At 35.6% G+C, this 17,883-nt stretch overlaps 1 protein-coding gene across 6 annotated transcripts in view; it reads left to right on the top strand.

The window, feature by feature from the left end:
* The window catches only part of UBAP1 (ubiquitin associated protein 1), a 53,668-nt gene that overhangs the window by 13,747 nt on the left and 22,038 nt on the right, over nt 1–17,883 (top strand). For all 6 annotated transcript variants that reach the window (XM_081066125.1, XM_081066129.1, XM_081066124.1 and 3 more), the window contains one exon: nt 15,106–15,146. In XM_081066125.1, the coding sequence (XP_080922251.1) occupies nt 15,113–15,146 (34 nt within the window). In that variant the 5' untranslated portion in view covers nt 15,106–15,112. The remainder of the gene's footprint in view (nt 1–15,105; nt 15,147–17,883) is intronic.

Consider the following 17,883-nt stretch of genomic DNA (forward strand, 5'->3'; position numbering starts at 1 on the left):
CTAAGAAATTGGTTCATTTAAAATGTGAAATTTTAGTCATAAAATTATTTCTATATAGTATTTTAATCTTTGTAAGAATTGTAGTGGTGTTCCCTCCTGCATTCCTGATATCAGCTTTCTTTTTTTTTTCCTTTTAATGAGCCTTGCCTACAGATTTACCAACTTTATTGACCTTTGCAAAGAATTAACTTTTGGTTTTACTACTTTTTCTCTTGTTTTTCTTAGTTATTATGTAGAAAAAAATTGATGCTTATTTGAAATCAGTGGTGTTCTGACGTTTAATGTTAGGTTAGCCATCTATGACTTCATTGTGTTATAGTCAGGTTTCCAAACTGCCTGCCTTGCTTACAGTACCAATATTTCCCATTTTTCTGAAAATAATGTATAATGTACTTAACATTATAGGTAAGTTAACTGGCTTGCACGTAGTTGGATAATAGTGCATTATATTGATTGAGTCCATAAAATGGTATTGGGGGATAAGGATTTTTAATATATGTTTACATTTGTATTAGAAGTAGTTATGTATTACATAAACTTCACATGTTAAGCAAACCTTTTATATTTGGAATTTCCTAAACAGTGTTTCTGCTTCTGTGATAGAATAAACCAATATGTCATACTTGTGACTTTGCAGTTGGTAATTCTAGTTAGACAGACACTGGGAAGTTTTTTTGAGTAACTTGGTTTTAACAACCTCGTAGGATTTGTATTTCTATTCAACATGGATAAGAAAAAGTAATATTAATATTTTGTTAATGGACATAGTTCCCTGTGTTGAAGTTTTTATAATGTGCTATGATTTTCTTTTTTAGTCTAAAATAAAATATGCCAGCATCCTCATTCTTTTAAAAATTTTTCTGAACTTTACATGATGGTGAGAGGAGAGATGGAACATTTTCTTATTGTTTGGAGGATGGTAGAGTTTGTTTATTTTCCAGGGATGTTTCAAAAAATTTTGAACGTATGTATGTATGCTGAAATTACATTTTTAAGCCTTATACAATAGGGTTTCTCTTTGACAAGGACTCATGTCAATATAAAACTGAATGGATTTCTTACTCTAGGTGATGGTCTTTTGGTAGTAGTTTTTTTTCTTTGTTCTTTAGAGTAAGTACAAGAATTACCTTTCTTAAAATAAGATTTAGGAAGATAAAAAAAAAGATTTAGGAAGATGAGGAGATGCCAGTAGACACTGTTAACTATTGCTTGCATTATCTTATTTAATCCTTATGATAATTCCTTTAGATTCTCTTGATAATCTTTGTTTTTATTGGTAAGTAGAATATGTTATATATTGTTATTAGGTAAATTACAGCCCATTTTGATAGATACCTATAAAGCAACTAAGATTTGTCAAAAGACCTGTTTTGCACTTTTTGTGTTCTTTTATTAGAAATTCTTTCATATTAAGATTTCTCAGTTGTAAAATATAGAAGATTCTTTTGTGTACGTATTGTATGTACCTTTAGCTTTGTAAGTAGAGCTAGTGTCACAAGTGCCAATAATCTTAGGTTGATTGGTACATGCTACATAGATTGCTTCTTTTCCATCTTCTTTTTGCTTTGAAATTTTGTGTGGAAGGAAACTATCACTTTTCCTGAAAAGTTTTCTATAGCTAGGAGTTTGCTGTTTAATTCAGTTTACTACTATTTTTATTAGAATTTGGTTGTGTGTATATAAATACAAATACAGTCGTTCCCCTTTATCCATTGTTTTGCTTTCCATGGTTTCAGTTACTTGTGGTCAACTGTGGTTGGAAAATATTAAATCAAAAATTCCAGAAATAAACAATTCATAAGTTTTAAATTGATCACTGTTCTGAGTAGTGTGATGAAATCTCACACCGTCTCCCTTCATCTTTGCCAGGACATGAGTCCTCCCTTTGTCCAGTGTTTCTGTGCTGTATGCGCTACCTACCTGTTAGTCACTTAGTAGCTGTCTTGGTTATCAGAATGATTGTCACAGTATTTCAGTGTTTGTGTTCAAGTACCCTTATTTTACGTAATAATGGACTCAAAGCACGAGTAGTGATGCTGGCAATTCGGACATACCAAAGAGAAGCAATAAAGTGCTCCTTTTAAGTGAAAAGGTGAAACTTCTTGACTTAATTAGGAAAGTTTTAAAAATCATGCTGAAGTTGCTAAGATCTGCAGTAAGAATGAATCTTCTATCAGTGAAATTATGAGGAAGGAAAAAGAAATTCATGATAGCTTTGCTGTGTCGAAAGTGCAAAAATTACAGCCACAATGCATAAGTGCTTAGTTAAGATGGAAGAGGCATTACATTTGTGGGTTGAAGACATGAACAGAAAATCTGTCCCGATTGATGGCAGTGTGTTGTGCCAGAAGGCAGTGAACTTGTATGAATGGATCCCCTGAAACGAGCGATACCAAGCCATTTACTGCAAGTCAGATGATTACACAGGTTCAGAAATAGGTTTGGACTGAAAAATAAAACATTACTGGAGAGAGACCACATCCACATAACTTTTATTACAGTATATTGGTTTAATTGTTCTATTTTATTATTAGTTATTGTTGTTAATCTCTTACTGTGCCTAACCTAGAAGTTAAACTTTATCATAGTTATGTATGTGTAGATAAAAACATAGTATATATAGGGTTCAGTCCTATCCATAGTTTCAGGCATCCACTGTGGTGGGTCTTGGAACGTATCCCCTGTGTGTAAGGGGGGAATACTGTATACACATTTATAAATATCTATGACTTAGGGGTAGCCAGTTAGTTCAGTTGGTTGGGGAATACTGTATACACATTTATAAATATCTATGACTTAGGGGTAGCCAGTTAGCTCAGTTGGTTGGGGAATACTGTATACACATTTATAAATATCTATGACTTAGGGGTAGCCAGTTAGCTCAGTTGGTTAGAGCATGGTGCTACCGTGTTTCCCCAAAAATAAGACCGGGTCTTATATTGATTTTTGCTCCAAAAGATGCGTTAGGGCTTGTGTTCAGGGGATGTCATCCTGAAAAATCACGCTGGGGCTTATTTTTCGATTAGGTCTTATTTTCGGGGAAACACAGTAATAACATCAATGTGTTTGAACATCAATGGGTTCGATGCCCACATGGGCCACTGTGAATTGTGCCCTCCTTAAAAAATAAATTTTTTTTTTAATTTTTTTAAAAAATAAATAAGACTTTGTTTCGTATTTTCTTTTTTTCTGCTATCCTTCAAGTTTTGGTATTAGTATTATGCTGATCTTGTATAATAACTTGAGAATTTGGCAGAATTAGGTACTTACTGAACACTACTTACAGGCACTGCTTGATGCAGTGGTGAATGAAATAAAAGTGGTTCCTGTCCTCATGGTACTTAAGGCCTAGTGGGGAGATAGGCAGTTAGCTGCAAAACTATATTTGTTTCCATTTTATGTGTTGGAATAGTTTAAATAAAATAGAAATAATCTGTTTCTTAACTTGATAGAACTTTAAATAGAGTCATTTATTCTGGTGTCTATTTTAACATAAAAATATTTTATTTGCCTGTAAAATTACTTAACAAGCCTTACCTTCTCCCCTCAAATCCTTGACATTCTATGAAGTTGTGTCATCTTTGTATTGTTTGTTGCCTGGTACTGCATAGTGTTCCGCTGGGGATATGAAGTCTCAAGTTTGGTGGGCAAGGCTCTGTTACTTCTTTGTTTCTATGGGAAAAATCATTCAGGTTTCATATGACTGGAACAGTTAGAATGATATAATCCACGGAGTATGAAGACTGTTGTAAGGATAGAAAATTTATGTTTGTGTTTCTCTCAGGTCAGATTAATAGCCTCTAGTTGGGTTCTTCGTATTTTATATTAATCAGTTATATTGTATTGGCTACTTATAGAGTGAAGTAGTGTTATTAATGTCAAATAGTCAGCATTTTCTTTTCCTTATAAACACAGGGGTGTGGTCTGTATACTTACTGAGTCACAGGCTCAAGTGATTACACTTGTTTATCTGCCCTCATAGCTAAGAATTTGAAGTCTTGTGACATTTCTTATATGTATAGGCTATGAAAACCATGAAAGTCCATATTTTTAAAAGAATATATCTAGACCCCTAATTCTGAAAAGGTTGTCAATAGATAATTTACTATAGGACTCTCTTTTTACAGAAGAAGCCCTGAATTTTTTTTCCCCTTTTCCTGTCAGAGGTTTTGACTAGTTTCAAACCATTGCAAGTTGATGGAAGCAGTGAGACTAGAACCCAAGTGTTTAACTGTCCATAGTGCTCTTTTCTCCCTTGTATTGTGGCATGAGTTTGTGACGTGGTTTTTGGAAGAGCTGGAGAGGAGGTGACGTTCAGTAACTTCTTGAAATTATTTTTTCCCCAGTCAATGTTTGTTTATAATTTAAAAAGCTAAATTGATGAACTTGTGGCCGTATTTCCTCTTGGGTAATTGTATTCTTCTTACTAAACTCTAAATCACATTGAAGAAAACATGTTAAATGAATTTTAATGAATTGGTTAATATAGTGACTTGAAATTTCTAATTGGTCTTTATGTCATGACTTCTCTATTCTAACATTTAAACTAGTCAGTGTTTTTCTTTTCTATTATGTTAGTCTCAGAGGCCTTATGATTTCAGGTTAGTTATTGGTAACTACAAGAAGTCATTGTTTAACGTTTTCATTTTTTATAATAGACATTTTTTAGTATATGTGCTGCCGAAGCGAGCACAATAATAGACATTTTTTTGAAGTGATATTTGCAGCCCACATGATTCTAAATTGTACATTTCAGGTTTAACCAACATCATAAAAATACTTTGAGGACACCTGCACCCATACGTTTCCATTACATGGTTAGTTCTTTGCCCATTCTTCTCTCTCCTTTCTTAGTAATGGACATCTTGTTCCTGTGCTTAGTGGGACGTCTTCTGTAATTTCCCCATTAGTCAGCATTCTCACGTTGTAACTTCTACCAGGTAGTCCCCCGCTGGTCACAGGCAATGAGTCACTTGGGCCTGCACTGGAGCTCCTCCCAAGAGGCTCCAGAAGCAATATACATGGAGGTTGGCTTCAGACCACAGCAGAGCATAACCCATTAGCCCCACAAGTGGCACACACAAAGGGTGATCTCAACAGGCACCAGAGCCCGCTGGGGTGAATCCCCCCCACATACGAGGTTGGACAATTAAGTTCGTAAATTCACGCTGAATATCATTGCTGAATATCACTACCTCATTACTGAATATCACTACAGTCACCTTTGAAACACTTCCCTTGGGAAGCTATGCTCCAATGCCAGTGCCTAGTCCACCCTTCAAAGCAATTTTGGAATTTTTTCTGGAATGGCCATCAGAGGTGTCATCGTATTACCCTTGATGGTCCTGACTGTCATCAAAATGTTTTCTTTTCAATATTTCCTTTATCTTTGGGTAAAGAAAGAAGTCATTGGGGGCCAGATCAGGTGAGTAGGGAGGGCATTTAATGCAGTTATTTGTTTACTGGCTAAAAACTCCCTCAGAGACAGTGCCGTGTGAGCTGGTGCATTGTCGTGATGTAAGAGCCATGAATTGTTGGCGAAAAGTTCCAGTAGTCTTAACTTTCTCACGCAGGCTTTTTCAGCACTCCCAAACAGTAAACTTGGTTAACTGTTTCTCCAGTTGGTACAAATTCATAAGGAAGAATCCCTGTGATATCCAAAAGTTAGCAACATCGTTGCAACAAGTTTGCAAACTTAATTGTCAGCCCTCATAGCGCCCTGTGAGCTATGGATGTGGCCCAGCCCCACAACCAGTCAGCCTGAGGGTCAGTCCTACCCACTTACGTGCCAGGAGCAATCAAAGCTCAACTTACACAGGAGGGCACACAAAACCTATTCAAGGGACACTTCTGAAGCACCTGGTGCAGGTGTCCAAGGAGACTGTGCCAGGGCCCCATGTGGCACCTACTACATAAGGCCACCTGACCAAGACTGGGAGATATAGCAGATGTACCCAATACATAGAAACAAACATATAGAGACAGCCAAAATGGGGAAACAAAGAAATTATGCCAAATGAAAGAATAGGAGAAAACTCCAGAAAAAGAACTTTAGGAAATGGAGGCAAGCAACCTATTAGATACAGAGTTCAAAGCAATTGTTATAAGGATGCTCAAGGAACTTAGTGAGAACTTCAGCAAAGAAATAACAAGTGTAAAAGAGGACATAGAAACCATTAAAATAAAACATGTGAAGAATACAATAAGTGAAATGAAGAATACACTAGACGGAATCACTAGCAGATTAGATGAAGCAGAGGATAGAATCAGTGATTTGGAAGCCAAGGTAGCAGAAAACACCCAATCGGAACAGCAAAAAGAAAAACGAATCCCCAAACTATCCCCCCCCAAATGAGGATAGTTTAAGAGACCTCTGGGACAACAGCAAATGCAATAACATTCACATCTTAGGAGTACCAGAAAGACAAGTGAGAGAGCAAGGGATTGAGAATTTATTTGAAGAAATAATGACTGAAAACTTCCCTAACCTGGTGAGGGAAATAGACATACAAAATCGGGAAGCTCAGAAAGTCCCAAACAAGAAGAACCTAAACAGGCCCACACCAAGACACATCATAACTAAAATGGCAAAGGTTAAAGACAAAGAGAGAATCTTAAAAGCAGCAAGACAAAGGCAGCTAGTAACTTATAAGGGAGTCCCCATCAGATTGTCAGCTGATTTCTCAACAGAAACATGGCAGGCCGGAAGGGATTGGCACAAAATATTCAACATGATGAAAAGCAAGGACCTACAACCAATAGTACTCTACCCAGCAAGGCTATCATTTAAAATCTAAGGACAGATAAAGAACTTCCCAGACAAGAAAAAGCTAGAGTTCACCACCACCAAAGCAGTATTACAAGGAATGTTAGAGGGACTTCTTTAAGATGAAAAAAAAAAAAAGAATGCAATATAACTACGTGTCTATCAGCAATTACTTTCAATGTAAGTGGGTTAAATGTTCCAATCAAAACACATAGGAGGGCTGAGTGGTTAAGAAAACAAAACCCTTACATATACTGCCTACAAGAGATTCACTTCAGATTGAAAGAGACACAGACTAAAACTAAAGGGATGGAAAAAGAGATTTCATGAAAATGGAAACAAAGAAAATCAAGCTGGGGTAGCAATACTTAAACCAGACAAAAATAGACTTTTAAAACAAAGGCTATAACAAGACAAAGAAGGACCCAGTAATCCCACTTCTGGGTATTTATCCGAAGAAGCCCCAAATGCTACTTCGATGGGATGTGTGCATCTTTATATTCATTATAGCATTGCTTACAATGACCAAGATGTGGAGGCAGCCTGGGTGTCCGTTGATGAATGAAGAAGAGGTGGTACATATACACAATGGAATGTTGCTTGGCCATGGAAGGGAATGGGTTCTTGCCATCTGCACCAACATGGATGGAACTGGAGGGTATTGTGCTGAGTGGAGCATGTCAGACAGAGAAAGACAGATGCAATGTGATTTCCCTTATATGTGGAATCTAAAGAGCAAAACAAAACAGAAACAAACTCATAGACAAAGAACATTTTGTTGGTTGCCAGATGGGAGGGGGGAAGGGGAAAGGGTTAAGTACAAATTGTTTGTTACAAAGTAGTCAGGGATGTAGGGCACAGCATAAGGAATATAGTCAATATTGTAATATCTGTATTGTAATATCTGTATTAGGGTGATGGGAGGGGGGTTGGGGGGCAGTGTGAAAAAGGTGACGGGATTAAGAGGTACAAATCGGTAGTTACAAAATAGTCATGGGGATGTAACGTAAAGGGAATATAGTTAGTGATATGGTAATAGCTGTGTGTAGTGCCAGGTGGGTACTAGTCAGGGGGATCACTTCTTAAGTTATATACATGTCTAACCACTGTGCTGCACACCTGAAATTAATATAAAATAATATTGAATGTCAGCTGTAATTGAAAATTTTTAAAAGGTGGGGGAAAGGTGAAGGGGAATGAGAGGTTCAAATTTTCAGGTATAAAACAAGTAAGTCATGGGGATGCAATATATGGCATAGCGAGTATAGTTAATAATATTGTGATAGCGTAGTACAGTGTCAGATGGTTGTTGGACTTATGGTGATCACTTGTGTAGGTATATAAATGTTGAATAACTATGGTGTACACCTGAAACTAATATTGTATGATAGCTACATTTTTAATAGAAATCTTATTAAAAAATCTCATTGGAGTTAGGTTTCTTTTGGGTAGTAAGAGCTCTTTGATAACTTTTCTTTTTTCTCTATAGTTATAGGTCTGGTAAAGACTTTTGCCTTTGCTAGGGTCAGTTTTGATAATGTTTTCCTAGAAAATTATCCATTTTATTCAGGTTCTTAAATGTATTTGCAAAGAGGTGAACAAAGCAGTGTTTTAGGATTATGTGTTCTGTTTGTATACTTATTCCCCCTCATCCTTTTTTTTAAAATTAAGTTAGCTGGATGGTTTATATATTTTCTAAAGAGTCAGTTTTTGGGTCTATTTATTACTTGATCTACTTTTCTGATTTTTAATTGATTATTTTCTGCTTGTATGTTTACTGTCCCCATTCTTGGGATTTCTTTAAGTGGTTATTTATATCCCATGTCCTTATGCTGTGAATTTTCCTGAGTACTGCTTTAGGTGACTATTGTAGGTTCTCAAATGCGTTATTTTTATTGTCACCATCTTCTGCAATTTTATTTTTGGTTCTCTCTTTGGTATGTGAGTTCTGTAAGAGGAGTTTAAAAAATCAGGTAATAGGACTTTTTTTGTTGTTTTCTGATGTTATTTTTATTATTTTGTCTTTCGACTATGGGCTGTGCTACTTCTGATTTTGGAAATTTATTGAAATTTTCTTTGTGACCTGATATTTTACTCACAAGTTTTTGTAAAATGTTCAGTGGGTACTTGAAAAGATGTATTATGCTTTTGACATAATATGAATTAGATCTTATTTATGTATTTCTTCCTAGTTCTGTTTCCTATAGTTTTTGCTTTATGAGTGGTGATGTTATGTTACTTGGGGCAATTCATAAGGTTAGCTCTTCATCACGGATTGCATCCATTATTGTCAGTAAAGTCAAACATCTGTTACATCTCCATGCAGCATTTGTGTGTTTCTTATATTTTTACTTGTCTAGAAAGCACTGGTATATTCTTTTTTTCCTCTCTAAGGTCACAATCTTTTATTAGTTACATATTATGTTGTTTCTTTTTAGTCCTCTTAACAGGTTTTCTGCTCCCCCCACTTGACTCCTCCCCCCAATTACAAAGTATTATGTATGTGTGTCAATCTATAGATATGTGCTCAATATAGAAAACGTGGAAAGCAAATAGCACAATAGAAAAAACTAAAAGCCGCACTTGTAAACCCATCACCAAAATATAACCTCTATGATAAGACTGTTTCCAAACCCACGTAGTAGACATCCTTTTCCAAATTACATGGCCTGTTAGATCTTATTTCTGCAGGTTAGTGACTCAGATTTAGATTTTCCTTTTTAGCTTTCCATGAGATGAAGGTGCTCAGGAAAAATCTGATTGAACAAACAGTATTCTAGCTGAGTTGCAAGAAGAAATTAATGCATAAAGAAGCGTGCTGGGGCTATTGAAATGCTTTGCAGTGTGAATCAGTGTACTGTTGACCTCTGTTGCTGGCCTTCCATCTTCAGCCAAATATGCTGATGTGCAGCAGTCAGTAAATAAGGGAACTTTCTCAGTTTTGCATACACAGAATTTGTGGACAGTGATAGGTCCAGAAAACAGTGTCTCTGGCTAATTCTCAGACTTGAAGAGACTGCATGTAAGGTCTCATGAACTCAATTCAGTGTTTATAGCCATATTCTTTTTTTTTTGTTTGTTGGTTTTTAAGATTTTATTGGGGAAGGGGAATAGGACTTTATTGGGGAACAGTGTGTACTTCCAGGACGTTTTCCCAAGTCAAATTGTTGTCCTTTCAATTTTAGTTGTGGAGGGTGCCGTTCACCTTCAAGTTGTTGTCCTTTCAGTCTTAGTTGTGGAGGGCGCAGCTCAGCTCCAGGTCCAGTTGCTGTTGTTAGTTGCAGGGGGCGCTGCCCACCATTCCTTGGAGTCGAGGAATCGAACTGTCAACCTTGAGGTTGAGAGCCCACTGGCCCACGTGGGAATCGAACTGGCACCCTTCGGAGTTAGGAGCATGGAGCTCTAACAGCCTAAGCCACCATGTTGGCCCCTGTTTTTGTTCTTAAATATCTTTAATCAGTGATTCCGAATTTAAGTTATTAAGTTTTCTTCCTGTAGCATTTGAACTGAAGTGTCACTGAAGTGGCAAAATTGTTTTTGAAGTTCCTGGTTGCTTCAGGGAGTTCTACATTTTATTAGTGGAAAAGTTTATGAATGAAGAATGTGTGCTATTGTTATTTCTCCTTGATACTTTTTCTTTAATAGAAGCATTTATATTTTAATGGCAATTTAGGCTTGTTTATGACTCCGCTCTCCCCCCAACATTTATAGTTTTTCATTGGGGGCGAATGTGGTTTTAGTCTTGTGCACATTTTTTACTTACTTAAAGTAATTCAATTCAACTTGTAACAATCTTTTAAAACTTACATTTCCCATTTATTATATGCTTTTAATAAACAATTGCAATGCCACAAGACCCATCTTTTGAACTTTCTATAACTTAATCCTTTTTCAAATTGAACTTGCAGATTATAGGAAGGAATTATAAAATAAATGGTTACAATTAAATATAGAAAGTTTATGAGGGAGCTTATAAATATATATATCACTTGATGTTGCTTAGCTGTTTGAGGAAAAGAAAGTTGATCCTAAGTAGCTATTAAAATGTCTTTGATCCTAGAGAGACAGTGAAGTTTTACTGCATAGCAGACAGAAAAATCTTTACTGTAAGTGACCAAATACAGATTTCTCATAATCTTATGGTTTGTGAAAAATAGGAGTTGCATTCAGCGGACTATCTTAATATTTAGGGCCGGCCTGGTGGCTCGGGCGGTTGGAGCTCCGTGCTCCTGACTCTGAAGGCTGCCGGTTCGATTCCCACATGGGCCAGTGGGCTCTCAACACATACATACACACACAAAGGCAAAAAAAAAATGTAAAAAAAAAAAAATAAATAAATAAAAACCCTTTCTTTAAAAAAAAAAAAATTAAAAAAAATATTTAAAGAAAATCCGTAGAAAATCTATATTTTATCAGCTCTATTGAGGCATAATTTTAAAGAATGTACCTCATTTCATTTAGTAATAAAAAAGCTATATTTTAATTTTTATTTCTTTAATACAAATTTTACTTTGTTGCCGGCAATACACATGCTTTCACATGAGGGCTAGAGAGGAGAGTTTATGATTAGCATTTCCCCAACAATGTTGAACATGTAATGTGCTTCTTGGTCATTTGTATATCTTCTTTGGAAGAAGGATATTCATATCCTTTTGTCTATTTTCTAATTGGGGTATTTGTCTTTTTATTATTGAGTTGTAGAGTTATTTATGTAATCTAGATATTATCAGATATATGGTTTGCAAATATTTTCTCCCATTCTGTGGGTTGTCTTTTGATAGGGCCTTTTTAAAAAAGCCCTTAAGAATCCATCTAAATTTGGTTGAACTTCTTTAAAACATTCCTGATGTTAGCTTGTTTGCAAAATTATTTATTAAATCAGAGACTCAAGCAGCCTCTCCCAAGCCATTTACCTCTCAAAAAACAGCTGCTTCTTCAAATAGCTGATATCCCACAATATCAATAATTATTAGGGACACAGAGATGAAAACACTAATTTCCTGCATCTGTCTGTGAGCATAATATATTCATAGCTCTCATTGCTGGATGCTTGGACACTCCTTTCCCAGCCGAGATTTAGGAAAACACATTTCTGGTGTGTGCATATGTGGCAAGGTTGAGTCTGCCAAGAATCTTGCTTTTGGGTTTAAAAGTCTCATTGTATTGTTGGGGTTTATGTACATTATGATAACCCTGAAGCCTATAAGAGCCTATGAAATGTCTTCTGCATATATAAAAAGGTTAAATCATTTTCAGTATGGTTTTTTGGATCTTTGAAAATTGGTGATCCACATCCTTTATAAATTTAATTCTATTAACTAGAGTATCAACCAGACTACTTCATCCCCACATCATGATGAAAACTGAAACTTTTAAAGTAAAGCTTTATGGAAATTATAAAATAATACCAATTTGCCATAGAATGTTTAGAATCCAAACAAAAATATTATGAATTATTTCCAGTCCTACCACCTAGAAGCAACCCCTTTAAATATTTTTAATGTATTTCCTTCCGGTTTTTTCTTTTCACTAATTTTAAAATATGGCTTGTTTCTTTTGAAATCTGAGAATTCTTACTTTTTACATAATACTTTTTATCCTTAAAGGGGTTTGTCTTCTACTCAATGTTGTTATTAAGTCCATAGCTTTTAACTAACCAGTGACTATCTGTAACGGAAATGGCATGATAATTGTTTGCTGTTGACACTTTAAACTGTCCTTGAATGACACTTGATATGAGGACACCAACTCTCTGAGGTCACTATTCATTAAGACAAATATATGCCTCTTGCTACTGTTATGGCATGTCCTACTGTTATCCAATGTAGGACAGATGGATAAATTGGGATGTAATATAAGCTGGGGAAATGCGTCTATGAAATGGCCTTGGCTAAGTTAGAATCAGGAATAGGCTATTATTGGAAGTGGTTTGTTTTGTTTGCATCCCCCCCCAAAGTGAGTTAATTTATTATCCTACAGATTATAAAAAGTAATGAATAAAATTCTCTTTTACCAATAAGTAAAATTATTAGTTATTCATAAAAGCCATTTTGAAAGGGAAAAGATGTCACTCATCTTTTTCTTTCCTTTCCTGTATATCTACCTTAATAATCATTCTTTAGTTGCACAGCTTTGCAAGTTTAGAGCTACTTTTTTTTAGTAACAACTATTGTTCTAATTCACATGCCATACAATTTACCCATTAAAGCATACAATTCAGTATTGTTTAGTATGTTGACAATTTTGGAACCATCATCCAGTCAGTTTTAGAACATTTTTATCACCCCTTAGAGAAGTCCTGTACTTGCTAGTCATGGTGACTGCATTTTAGAAACTGTTTTAGCCTTGCTCTGTGTCTGCTAAGTTTAGAAGATATTTTACCAGTTAAAGACATAGTATTAAAATAATGTTATTTGCATTTTTCAACTTCTTTTTGTAAGCGAAGAGAGATATAAACTAATTTATTTACTTTCGTTTTTTGCTTTTAAATAGGAAGAAATCCATTGTTAGAAACCATACATCACTGTAGAAAACCCTTTTTCATCAGGCAGAAAGCATACTAATAGAATTTGGGACAGCCGTATCATTTATTTTGAATTTTTATATTTTAAAAATGAAATTTTATTCCATTAGGCTAGGTTAAAATGTTATTAGTATTCACTGATTCTATTTAATTTCAATTTGATGGGTATATATACTTTAAAAAATTGAGGTATAGTTTACATATAGTAAAATTTACCATTTTTAGTTTATAGTTCTATTAATTATGACAAATGCATATAGTAATGTAACCAGTAGTAGAATCAAATATACAACAGTTCCGTCAACCTCAAAAAATTCTTGTGTTTCCTTTCATAGTCAGTTCCTTCCCCTACTATCAGTCCCTGGTAGTTAGATTACTTTTTTGTCCCCTATTCCAGAATATCGTAAATGGAATCACATGGTATGTTAACCTTTTGAGTTTGGGTTCTTTCATTTACCATGATGCAGTTGAGAGCGTCCGTGGTGTTTTGGTGTATCAGTATATCACACACAATTCACACACACTTAAAATGTACAAGTCAGTGGCTTTTTGTATGTGACATTGTGCAGTCATCACCACAGTCACTTTTAGAACATTTTCATCACCCCAAAAAGAAACCCTGTAGCCTTTAGCGATAATCTTCCCATTCCCCTGAGTTAATATTTTTATATATGGTACAAAGTATGGATCAAGGTTTGTTTACTTTTTTGCATCTGCATGTCTGGCACCATTTGTTGAGAAGCCTGTCCTTTCCCCTTTGAATTGCCTTTGCACCTTTGTTGAAAATCAGTTGGCTATATGTGGATGGGTCTATTTCTGGACTCTGATCCATTGGACTATGTAATATCCTTACGCCATTGCCACAGTCTTAATTATTGTAGCTTAATAGTAAGTCTTGAAGTTAGGTGGTTCTCCAACTTTGTTCTTTTTCAAAATTGTTTTGGCTATTCTATTTCCTTTGCCTTTCCATGTAAATTTTAAAATCAGCTTGTCAATTTCTTTAAAAATTCTGTGCAGATTTTGTTTTGAGTAATTTTCACAAGATATAATAGATGTGATATTCTCACTTTGTGTTTTAAACTTACAGTGGAAGATAGATCATTTTCAGTATTATGTCTTGCAGTATACTATAATGCAGGTAATAGACACCGTACCATAAATTCATATAGTTAGCCTTTAATTTTTTTCTGCTTATATCTTAGGTTAGTAAAAGGTATAAACACCATATCAAGGGAGATAAACTTTTGGGTGAAGAGCTCAGATTATTTGTGTAAGAAAAGACTTTGTACCTACTTATAAAAGGGCTGAAAGTGCCAAGATAATATTAAGCTAGATGTGTGGTTTTATAGGTTCCCCCCCTTTATTTTTTTGAATTTTATACAAAATTAAAATGGTACAAAAGGTTGTATGTCATTCATTCTCCACTTCAGAAATTTCAGTCTTAACAGTTATAGTTAATTGCTGGTAAAAGGTCTATATTTGCATAACAATAAAATGGGATATTTTTCATAATCTATTGATATATTTGTAGTTTATATCAGGAAGATAAGTAATTTTTTCCTTTGATAGTTTGTATGTAAATTGGTCAGTGGCTAGTTTGCTATTCTGATTTTTTTTTTCAGAACATGAAGATTTCAGAAATACTTATCTCTAGAAAACTAATTTTTCCCCCTTTCTGCTTGGAGACTTTTTGGACTGACCTGCTCCTTGTGTGTGGTCTTCTAGTTTCCTTATTATAGTTTAAATTTTCTTGTAATGATTTGTTTATATCTCCTCAAGGCATCATGAGCTTAAGAAATATTTCTTTGTTTTTCAGGTTCTAAATGGCTTCTAAGAAGTTGGGTGCAGATTTTCATGGTAAGTAGACTGTTAGATATCATGCTTTATGTTATGATTTGATCAGAGAATTTGAAATCACTTAGCATTATTTATAAGTACCCCTTTGTTTATTTAAGTGAGCAGCTTGAGAAAAATAAAATTGTACAACAGTATAGCATGTCTATTCCATAGGATTTCAGATAACTTTAATATTGAGGTAGTTCTTCTATGGTTATTGTAGTTGAAACTACCAGAGATGGATAGGGAGCCTACCTGTTTTTGTTGTTCCATAGTGATATTTTGTAGTCACCAAGGGAATAAGAATTCCCATCTCAGAGGTGAAAAATTCTAAGCCTTTAGTAAATAATGTTTTGGTTTAGGCCCTCCTCCCATCAAAGGAAGTAATATCCTATAAATAAACCATGATCAGTAGATCAGTATATTACAGAAGTACCATTAGTAGTAATTACAATTTTGCATTAGAGACTAATAGTTTCTCTTTTTCTAAGGTGTGACCTTCCAAAGTAGAATAGATTAAAAAACTTTATTTTCTGTATATGGGAGGAATGGTGGTACCTAAGAAGTTATAATTAGACCTTCTTTTTATACAATAAGAATTCAACATCAGAAATGTCCAAGTAACACAATTATTATAAAAGGGGTTTTGAAATTGATCTTCATTTAAAAAATCATGTCATGCTAAGAATGATTTGCTAGACTGCTTGGCAACTTGTGAATCTGCTCTTCTGATCTACAAATGGTTGGTTGATGGTATCACTCAGCTGAGTCAGGGCCGTGCACCAGTCACTGTGCTTTTAACTTGCTTATATGTTTTCTACAGCAGCTTTCATATGTTGATCGCCATTGTGCATGTACTTACATTACTTGCATATATTTTGTTAAATCCTTTGGAGTTAAGTCATTCAAACTCCGGAATTTGCATTGTATGTAACAGGTCAGGCATCACATCTTCCAGGTAAGTTATATTCTATTTAAGGATTATTACAGAGCCCTTTCAGACTACAGTAATGCACTACATAACGACGTTTTGGTTAACAACAGACCGAATATAGGATGGTGGTCCCATAAAATTATAATGGAGCTGAAAAATTCCTATCGCCTAGTGATGTCATAGCCATTATGACATCATAGCATAACAGTGCATTTCTCATTTGTGGCGATTCTGGTGTAAACAAACCTGTGCTGCCAGTTGTATAAAAGTACAGCACATATAATTATGTAGAGTACATAATACTTGATAATGATAGTAAACGACTGTTACTGCTTTATGTATTTATTATACTATACTTTTAATCGTTATTTTAGAATGTACTGTATTTATATTTTTAAAAGTTTGCTATAAAACTGTGCTGTGTTATGTGGCAGCAGCCTCATACATCTCATGCTGAGGGCATCTCTTGATTGCATAATTTTCTCTTGTGCTTGATTTAATCTCATGTTGTTTTGCTCATCATGGCCCCTAAGTAGACAAAAATCCACTTTTAATGTTGCCAGTAAGAGGCCACACTGAGTCATTGATCTGATAATGAAATTAAGAGTGATCAAGGATTATGAAGGTGGAAAATCAGTGATGGTTGTTGCTCACCAGTCAGGCCTGTCTCATTCTAACATAGCTACAATCTTTAAGAACAAGAACAGAGTGATAAAAGCTTTTAAAGGCTCTGCTTCATTGAAGGCAATGAGACTAGCAAAAATTGAGAAGGGCCTACGTCAGACATGGAGAAACTTCCAATGACCTGGATTGAAGACCAGGCACAGAAGCATATCCCTCTCGGCACTATAATGGTCATGACCAAAGCAAAAAGTTTGCTTGCAATGATGAAAGAAAAGGCTGGACTCAACTACAATGTTGAGTTTACTGCTAAATCTGGGTGGTTTAACAATTCAAGAATTGTTATTCATTATATAATGAAAAAATGAATGATCAGAGTGCTGATGTGAAGACAGCTGAAGACTTATTGGGAACTCTAGATTTGCTGATTGTGGAGGAAATTACTTTCCAGAGCAGATACTCAATATGGATGAAACCTCCCTATTCTGGAAACAGATGCCCGAAAGGACTTTCATCCATTTAGGAGGCCAAGTCAATGCCCGGTTTCAAGGCTTTTAAGGACAGGCAACAGTCTTCTTTGGGGGCAGGGTTGCAAACTAAATTGAAACCCTTTATGATCTGATACAGTGAGACCCCCAGGGCTTTCACGCGACTCCATAAGCATACACTGCCAGTCAGTATACTGTGAAAAGTCATGGGTGACCAAGCTCCTCTTCCAAGATGCCCTCCTGGATTTCTGTGCCAGCAAAATGGGGAAGTGCTGTTTGCACAGTGACATACCTTCTGACAGTGCTCTCGACATCCTCTTTACTGGTGATCTTCATCCCAACATCACTGTGGTTTCTCCCTCCAAACACCACCTCTTTGATCCAACCAATGGATTAAGGAGTTATAGCCTCTTGTAAGACCTACTGCCTGAGGAGGACCTTTGCCCAGGCTATTGCTGCAACTGAGGAAGACATATGCAATTCTGGAAGGATTGCAGCATCTATGACAGCACCAAGGACCTTGCTTGGGCTTGGGGTGATGTCACCAGGAGTGTATGAATGGCATCTTCGGGAAGACACTCAAGAGGTTCATCTATGACTTCAGAGGACTGGCCAAGCATGAGGAGGCTGCGAAAGTCAACAAGGCTGTGGTTGAGATGGCAAACAACTTGAACCTGGGTGTGGGTGAAGGAGGAGCTCCTGGAGGTGGTTCCTG

Source organism: Rhinolophus hipposideros (assembly GCF_964194185.1).
Source record: "Rhinolophus hipposideros genome assembly, chromosome: 11".
Taxonomy (NCBI): domain Eukaryota; kingdom Metazoa; phylum Chordata; class Mammalia; order Chiroptera; family Rhinolophidae; genus Rhinolophus; species Rhinolophus hipposideros.